The sequence below is a fragment of the Tarenaya hassleriana genome, unplaced genomic scaffold, assembly GCF_000463585.1.
Source record: "Tarenaya hassleriana unplaced genomic scaffold, ASM46358v1 Cleome3, whole genome shotgun sequence".
Taxonomy (NCBI): domain Eukaryota; kingdom Viridiplantae; phylum Streptophyta; class Magnoliopsida; order Brassicales; family Cleomaceae; genus Tarenaya; species Tarenaya hassleriana.
The window spans coordinates 1,725,419-1,734,323 of NW_010966177.1; the positions used below are offsets into that span (position 1 = coordinate 1,725,419).

The 8,905-nt window shown below is 46.1% G+C and overlaps 2 protein-coding genes across 6 annotated transcripts in view; one reads left to right on the top strand and one right to left on the bottom strand.

Annotated features, from left to right (window-relative positions):
* Nucleotides 1–3,471: 3,471 nt before the first annotated feature.
* LOC104818736 (phospholipase D zeta 2) lies at nt 3,472–8,121 on the top strand. The gene is made up of 17 exons (XM_010548447.1): nt 3,472–3,744; nt 3,839–3,940; nt 4,033–4,157; nt 4,243–4,387; nt 4,462–4,638; nt 4,719–5,120; nt 5,189–5,305; nt 5,380–5,519; nt 5,603–5,752; nt 5,838–5,994; nt 6,059–6,284; nt 6,368–6,648; nt 6,716–6,862; nt 6,942–7,241; nt 7,308–7,439; nt 7,520–7,647; nt 7,732–8,121. The coding sequence occupies exons 1-17, from the start codon at nt 3,529–3,531 to the stop codon at nt 7,985–7,987; spliced, it is 3,201 nt and encodes a 1,066-aa protein (XP_010546749.1). The 5' UTR covers nt 3,472–3,528; the 3' UTR covers nt 7,988–8,121.
* Nucleotides 8,122–8,268: 147 nt separating this feature from the next.
* The window catches only part of LOC104818735 (probable protein phosphatase 2C 73), a 3,621-nt gene continuing 2,984 nt past the window's right edge, over nt 8,269–8,905 (bottom strand). For all 5 annotated transcript variants that reach the window (XM_010548442.1, XM_010548445.2, XM_019203273.1 and 2 more), the window contains exons 6-7: nt 8,690–8,905; nt 8,269–8,601 (exon numbers count right to left, since the gene is read on the bottom strand). In XM_010548442.1, coding sequence (XP_010546744.1) covers nt 8,413–8,601; nt 8,690–8,905 — 405 coding nt within the window. In that variant the 3' untranslated portion in view covers nt 8,269–8,412. The remainder of the gene's footprint in view (nt 8,602–8,689) is intronic.

The following is an 8,905-nucleotide window of genomic DNA, read 5'->3' on the forward strand; positions in this document are numbered from 1 at the left end:
TGAACCGCTGCATGGGTAGGGTAGAGTGGAACACCGAGGGTGAGGAATGCTCTTGAGGTAGCATTATTTCATTGAAGTCACCACAGATAATCCAGGGGGAGTCTGGGCAGATGCAGGACCTATGCAACTCTTGCAAGTGTTCCCAAAGCTCAGCCCGTTCATAAGAAAGATTTGAAGCATATACCACCGTAATGAAGAAATGAGCAAGATTATTAGGAGCCAAAAGGAGGGTGAGAGCCTGTTTATTCTTCAAAATAACAGAAACATCAACGTCGGGGCTGATCAAAATCCATATACGACCGAAATCATCTTCCGAGTAGTTCTCAAAAAACTGCCACTGTGATCCCAACTTGTCCAAAACGCTGTATTGATTGACCTCCTGTACATGGGTTTCAAGTACAGCTCCAAAAATCAGGGAGTTTAGCTCTAATAGCTCCCTGACAGCGGCTTGTTTCCTAGGGTCGTTGAGACCCCTTATGTTCCAAAAAAACCCCGACATTGTTGGTGGTTAGTTCTCGTGCCCTCCCGCTTCATGGCGGGAGACGTTACTCTGCTGGGGACAGGCTTCAGAACCAAGGTTTGGGATAGAAGAGGTTAAGGATTGGCAAAAATCAGGGAGTTTAGCTCTAATAGCTCCCTGACAGCGGCTTGTTTCCTAGGGTCGTTGAGACCCCTTATGTTCCAAAAAAACCCCGACATTGTTGGTGGTTAGTTCTCGTGCCCTCCCGCTTCATGGCGGGAGACGTTACTCTGCTGGGGACAGGCTTCAGAACCAAGGTTTGGGATAGAAGAGGTTAAGGATTGGGCTGGTTTGATTTGGTTCGGTGGTTGTTCCATATTTCCTTGGATGTCAGGAGTTTGGTTGCCCTGGGATTCGGGTCCGGGGTTTCTGGTGTATTTGGAAGGTTTTTCCCCGTGGGTTTGGTTTGTAGGAGAGCCTAGACTTGTTGAGGAGGAGGGTGATGTAGGATATGAAATAGAGAGTGATTGTGCGTCCATAGCTACAGGAGGGTGCATTTTAGAATGGGCTGGCAGAGCGGTTTCAGGTGGTTTTGACTCCTCTTGGATATCCTTAGGTTCTGATGGGTGAGTTTCAGAGGTGTCCAACGGAGCAGGGACAGGTCCTTTCAGCTTCTCCTGGCTGGAGGGAGATTCTGTGGAAAGAGTCTCTGTCGTCAGCTCATTCGGTTGAGCTTCTTTGCTTCCAACAGAAAGAATGAGGGTCTCAGCCGGTGAGGGTGCTGGCTTCTTGCTCTTGCAGGACTCTTCCTTATGACCGATCTCTCCACAGAGTGGACATTTTGGTGGAACCCAATGGTATAAAACATGTACTATATCAACTGACCCATCATCAAGTTCTAATTCCACCTCTCTGGGAAGTACCTTGGTGAGATCGATATCGATCTTCACATCCACTGATTTAATACTTGTCATTGGCCTGTATGAGATTGGTGTTCCTATGGCACTAGCTATATAGCTTATGCCTTCTGGAGTCAGCAGATGCAGCGGCACATTGGTCAAGTGTGTCCACAAGGGAGCTGACCTGAGTGATGGAGGATTTCTGGCGAAGTCAGGCGACCACTCTCGCACGAACATAGCTTCTGAGCCCACATGCCACAGCTCCTGCTGACGAAATCCTGGTAGTGCTTGATCCCAGCCTCGATAACACTGCTTGGGATTCTGACTCGAGGGAGTCCTGAGGGAGAAGTGACTGGGTCAGCCATTTTTGATAGCTGATTTGTCGGTCCTCTAAGGCGGTTCGCCCAGGAGATAGGTGTTTGGGTTTTAGTCTTAGATTTCTTCCCCTTATCCTTTTCGGGATTTGGGTACTGCTCCGCATCTAATTCTTGAGAGCTAGCCGGAGGTTGCAGAGCCACGCCAATACTATCTGAGGTTACAAGTGGCGGTGAAGAGCAGGGTACCTGATTTGCTTTGCCAGAATCAGGAGAGGATGAACCTGTCGGAGCCTCAGAGGACATTTCCTGGAGGGTAGCAGCAGATTTTGGAGAACCAGCCGGAGCTGTAGTGGGGTTCACTGGAAGCGGAGGAAAATCGGTTTCGGTGAAATGGGGAAAATTAGGGTTAGGGGAATTTGGTGTAACAGACGACATGGGGCGTTTTAGCTGCTCAGTCGAAGACCCCGGTGGGAGAGGAGGGGGGATTGAGATCGGAGATTGGGGGGGAGTGGGTGAAGCTCGATCTCTCAAACGTTGCGAGGAACGTCGAGAGGATTGGGAGTTGGGAGGAGCTTGATGGCCGGAGGTTTGAGGTAGAGGATGAGGAGGGGGGAGGATGGGTGGCAGGTCATTCTGCCGACCCATGGGTCGACGACGGTTAGGGTTTCAGGCGGCGGAACTGGGCTTGCACTCTATCGGAGTCCCTTCTCTCTCTCCTTTCGTTCTGCACATGTTCTTGTCATATTTTCTTCCTTAACCCATTTAACTATTTTTACAAAACAGATCATCAACGTGTCCATTCCCACTGATTATTTAGCCGTGCACGAAAATGGTTTGTGTACTAAATTTGTGCTTTAGAATATTAGTTGAACTCAGTCAAAACCGATAGAAATTTGATCAAAATATCATATTCCTTTATTTAATAAAATAAAAATGATTCGATAAAATAATCATTTGCGCCCAGATATATTATTAGACATTTATTTTTTTGGCATATTCCCCCGAGGGAAGCACCAAAAAGGTGGGATATTCTTATCTGTGATTCTTGTGTAGCATATGCTTTCCTCCGACTCGAACCCCTTTGTATGTTAAATGACCAAACTGCCCCTGTCCTCGACATCTTGAACCCATACCGAGCTCGAACATGTTTCCATTAAACCGAGATTTTTTTTTATATGCGAAAATTTCAACTTGAAGAACTAAAATTCGATATTAAAAAAATATTTTATGAACATACATATATACTAAACCGAAGTAAATAAAAAAGGAAAGCTAATATATTATCACGTGTTAATTTTATAGGTTAAATTTTAAATTTTATACATGATTTTTAATTAAAAAATTATAAATGTAGAATTTAATTTCAGTAAGCGATTGGTTTATGATTTTTTTAATTCGGGTTTTGGGGGCAAGGGCAATTTTGTCATTGTACAAGGTCATGTTGCAACAGGTAATTTTGTCCGATGAATGGAAAATAAAACCAAATTTAGTTTACAACTTGAATATTCGGACCCAAGTTGCAATCACTGCAACGGGTGCACGGGATTCGACGTACAACCCCGCTTCATCTCATCACACGTGGCATTTATACCACGTGTCATAATCTAACGCCACTCTCACCAAAGTTCCGGTAAACCCCGCGTGACGGAATCGCTCTCCGTGAAAACAAAGCTCCAGGTGGTTTTGACATCAACCACAACCACATACACACATATATATGTATGTATATATGAATACACATACACTATATATATATATATATATGTGTACAAGAAACTCGAATTGTTCAAGAAATTGAATTTTTTTGTACGAACGACATTGCCGGAGAACTGGTGAGGACGGGGGCGAATCAATGTCGACGGAGAAACTGCTAGACCGTCACGGCGTTAAGTCCGACGACGTGAGAAGGACCAAAACCGACGCGGCGGCGGAGACGCCGTTATCTCACGGCGGATTTCAGATTTTCGAGGAGCTTCCCAAGGCTACGATCGTGTCGGTGTCGCGACCCGACACCGCCGATATCAGTCCCCTGCTTCTTTCTTACACCTTGGAGCTTCAGTATAAACAGGTATATATATACACACGCACATCTATGTATATACATACATACACGCGTATAATTGATTGTATATAGGGTTTTCGGGTGTTTGGTATATGAGCAGTTCAAATGGACATTACAGAAGAAAGCTTCTCAGGTTCTCTCCTTGCATTTCGCTTTAAAGAAACGTTTGCTCATCGAAGAACTCCACGAGAAGCAAGAACAGGTAATAATTTTAATCAGATAATCACTAATTAACGAATAGTAATCTTAGATTAGAATCCAAAGATTTCATAGGTAATCTTCATTTTCTGAAAGGTTAAAGAATGGCTGCACAGCTTGGGGATAGTAGATTTGCAGGGCTCATCGGTTGTGCAAGACGAAGATGAACCAGACGATGGAGCTGTTCCTCTGCAGTATTCTGAAGACGGTGTCAAGAACAGGTTCTTATAATGTTCTATCAGCAACAGATCAAGAACCGTGTTTTCTCTTGTTTCCGACAATGTTTGTATCTTTCCATGTGTTCAGGGACATTCCGTCTCGTGCAGCGTTGTCGATTATCCGACCAACGATAGGGCGGTCGTCGCAGTGCCTTGTGGAGCAAGGAAGAGTCACGATGCAAGGATACCTCAATCTCTTCCTCGGAAACTTGGACATCGTGAATTCACGAGAGGTTGATGATCCGTTTCTAGCCATTGGCGACGATTTCTCTCTGTTCTTCTTGCATGACAGAACGTAATCTTTCAGGTCTGCAAGTTTCTGGAAGTTTCTAGGCTCTCCTTCGCTAAAGAGTACGGGCAGAAGATGAGAGAAGGTTATGTCATGGTGAATCATCTCAGGAACGTTCCAGAGCCAGATGGTAGCCGTAGCCGATGCTGCCATCCCCTTCACTGGCTCGGTTGGTTCGGAACTGGCTGGACAAAGGTGAACTTTTCTCTCGAAATCTTTGCAACTTTTCTTGCTCGATCGATAAAAATTTATGGGTTTCTTGAAACGTTTTCCAGGTCTGGGCGGTTCTGAAACCGGGTTTCTTGGCATTGCTTGAAGATCCTTTCAGCACAAAGCTACTAGACATCATCGTTTTCGACGCATTGCCCTTCCAAGATGTGAAAGAGAGTTCTGAGAAGCCGGGTTTAGCCGAGCAGACGAAGGGACGGAACCCGTTACATTATGGGTTTAGGGTGAGAAGCGGAAGCAGAAGCGTGGATCTGAGAACGACGAGCTGTGTTAAAGTCAGAGAGTGGGTTACTGCCATAGACGAGGCTGGCTGGTGCAATCCTCACAGGTTTGGCTCGTTCGCTCCACCCAGAGGCTTGACCCATGACGGTAGCCAGGCTCAGTGGTTCGTGGACGGTCACACCGCCTTCGAAGCCATAGCTTCTGCCATTGAAACCGCTAAATCAGAGGTAGAAACTCTCAGCGTCTTCGGCTTTCGGAACTTGAGTCGGAATCTGAAACGGTATTCAATCTGCAGATATTCATGACGGGTTGGTGGCTATGCCCGGAGCTATATCTCAGACGGCCGTTTCAAGATCACGCTTCTTCCCGGCTCGATTCGTTGCTCGAGGCGAAAGCAAGAGAGGGCGTCAAGGTTAGATTATGTTTTTGTCTATTCTAATCGATCAGATTACGTTTTCGATTCTGAAACCCGATAAATTATTGCAGATCTACGTTCTTATGTACAAGGAAGTGCAGATCGCGTTGAAGATCAACAGTATGTACAGCAAGAAACGGCTTCAGAACATTCACAAGAACGTTAAAGTTCTTCGATATCCCGACCATCTCTCCACCGGCATTTATCTCTGGTAAGGATCTCCAGATTCAAGATTCTACAGATTCATCTTCAAGAAAAACGTTTTCATATTTAGGGTTCTTCCCATTCCAACAGGTCTCACCACGAGAAGATTGTGATTGTGGATTACCAGATTTGCTTCATAGGAGGGCTCGATTTGTGCTTCGGCCGCTACGACAACATGGAACACAAGATCAGTGACTGTCCTCCTTACATTTGGCCAGGAAAAGATTATTACAATCCCAGGTAAAAAGAACTAGGAGTCTGTCCGCTTTCTTGATGATGATCCTACGTCTGGAGAATTCTGGACGCTAATCGAGATCTTGATCAGAGAATCCGAGCCGAATTCGTGGGAAGACACGATGAGAGACGAACTGGACCGGAGAAAGTACCCGAGAATGCCGTGGCACGACGTCCATTGCGCTCTCTGGGGACCCCCTTGCCACGATATCGCTCGACATTTTGTTCAACGGTGGAATCACTCTAAGGTAACGTATATATATCGTTCTCAAGACGGGATGAAAATCCAGACTGATATTCGTTTTTTCTCAGAGAAACAAGGCTCCGAACGAGCAGGCGATACCGCTGCTAATGCCGCACCATCAGATGGTTCTTCCTCATTACATGGGAAGCAGAGAGATCGATATCGTGTCTAAACCCGAAGGAGAGAATGAGAGATCTGGTCTGAGCAGACAAGACTCGTTCTCTTCCACCTCTCCGACTCTCGACATCCCACTGCTTCTCCCGCAAGAAACCGACGCAGAATTCGCATCTCGAGGTTTGAGATCTTTGGTTTTGATCAAACTGTTTCTATCTCGAGAGACACATGATACCAATTGGCAACCTCTTCTTCTCTTGCAGTGCCTTCGGGAGAGCTGAAGAAACCGAGCAGTGGCTCGGGACAAGATCTCTGTCCAGAAGAAGTTAAACCGGATGAGTTTTCTGACAAAACTTGCGAAGCTAGCAACCAGGACGAAACGACGGACAACTGGCCGCTGGAGATCGGACAACGAACGGATTGCAGGTGTCAGATCATCAGAAGTGTCAGCCAATGGTCGGCCGGAACGAGCCAGCCCGAAGAAAGCATTCACAAGGCTTATTGTTCTCTCATCCAAAACGCTGAACACTTTATCTACATAGAGGTAAAGAATCTGAAACATATTATCTTTCTTGTCCGAAACAAATTGACCAATGTTTCGAGGTTTACAGAATCAGTTCTTCATTTCGGGGCTCGAGAACGACGACACGATCCAAAACCGCATTTCGGAATCGCTGTACAGACGCATCTTGCAGGCTCATGAAGAGAAGAAGCGTTTCCGCGTCGTGATCGTGATTCCTCTCCTCCCTGGGTTTCAGGTACTTCTAAAATCGGCGAAATCTCGATCTTCCACAAGAAAAAGGGTCAACGTAACATTTGAATCTAATGGCCGAACAGGGCGGAATCGACGATTTCGGAGCGGCCACGGTACGAGCGTTAATGCACTGGCAGTACCGTACAATCTCCAGAGGAAGAACATCGATTTTGGACAACCTCAGTGCATTGCTCGGTCCCAAGACTCAGGACTACATCTCTTTCTACGGTCTGAGATCGTATGGACGTCTGTTTGAAGGCGGTCCGGTCGCCACCAGCCAGGTTTACGTGCACAGCAAATTAATGATCGTCGATGACCGCATCGCCTTGATCGGATCTTCCAACATAAACGACCGGAGCTTGCTAGGTTCCCGAGATTCCGAGGTACTTCCTCACAACTCAATGTCTTCTCTTACCGAAGATTTGATCGGATCTCATGTCTTCGTTTAGATCGGAGTGGTGATTGAAGACAAAGATTTCGTAGAATCTTCGATGAACGGAGAGCGATGGATGGCCGGAAAATTCTCCTACAGTCTCAGATGCTCATTGTGGTCGGAGCATCTCGGCCTTCAACCCGAAGAGGTAAAGTTCGGATTTTTTTAGCATTTTCCCAAAAAAAAAAACGAAACTGATGAAGTTCTTAGCTTTTTCTCGGTGTTTAGGCGAAAAAGATCGAAGATCCGATATCAGACTCAACATACAAGGATCTGTGGATGGCGACGGCTAAGATGAACACACAGATTTACCAAGCAGTATTCTCTTGCATCCCGAATGAACATATCCACTCCAGGTAACTTGCACTTTCTTCGCAAAAATCTCGAAATCAGATCGTTAATTTTGGGGGAAAAGACACAGACTTTCTCGTTCTTCGCAGAGCGGCATTACGATACAACACATCTGTTTCGAAAGACAAGTTAGGGCATACAACGATCGATCTCGGCATAGCTCCTGAGAGGCTAAAGCCATTTAGCAACAGAGAATCCGACTTCTTCCTCGACCCGATGGAGAGGTTGAAGGAGACGAAAGGACACCTTGTCTGTTTTCCGTTGCAGTTCATGTGTCAAGAATCAGATCTCAGACCTTTTTTCAACGAGACCGAGTTCTACACTGCCCCTCAAGTCTTCCATTGATGATACCTATCCAGTAGTTTTGCTTCATTTCGGTTACACAACCGTAACCGGTCCTGTCTGGTGCCGGTTTGCATAAACCGGCTCGAGATCATGTCAGTTCAGGAGGGATCGATGCAAATTACCATCGGTTTACTGGAATCGGGTTTGGTTTGAGATGGTTTTACTGTATTGATGATCTATGGATCTCTCTGTTCTGTATCAACGTTTTCGAATTTGGATCATATCAAAGAGAGCTTGATTCACTTCTCGTACCAATGAACCGATTCTATATAACAAACCACGATAAAAAAGAACTTTTGGAACGCAATGTTTGCGATCGAGAACAAAACAATGTTGCGATTCGCAATCGCAATCGTGGCGTTGTTGTGATCGCTACTCTATTTACATTTGAGTGGCATTGATTTTTTCCAAACGCGAGTAAAAAGCTATGAGGAAGAGGAAGAAGAAGAGTGGAAGAAGAGGCATACCGCCGAAATATCGTCCATGGCGATTCCCCGTCTCTTCTTCTTCCACGCACGAACCGCTTGCTCCACGAGCCGCTTGGCCGCCTTAGCTGGCTCTCCAGTCGATGACACTATCTCTACTGCCTCCTGGTTCGAGGTCACATCCCATACCTTCATTGCGACAACAAGAAGGAACAGTTTAGTTTCTATCTTTCGAGGTAACATTTTCGATGGCTGTGAATTCAGATTCGATGCTTACACCATCAGTGGCCAAGATGACGAACTTGTCTCTACCGGTGATATGCCTTTGCATGACTTCAGGGACAGAGACAAGTCCGTATTCTTTGATACAATAATCTCCGAAGGCTCGGGACATTGCGAGTCCAGGCGATTCCTCGTCGGGTAGCCACACTCGGTGAACTCCGGGCTCGTCCTGGAGGCAGAAAACCCGGCCGTTGCATTGCAGAATCCGCTC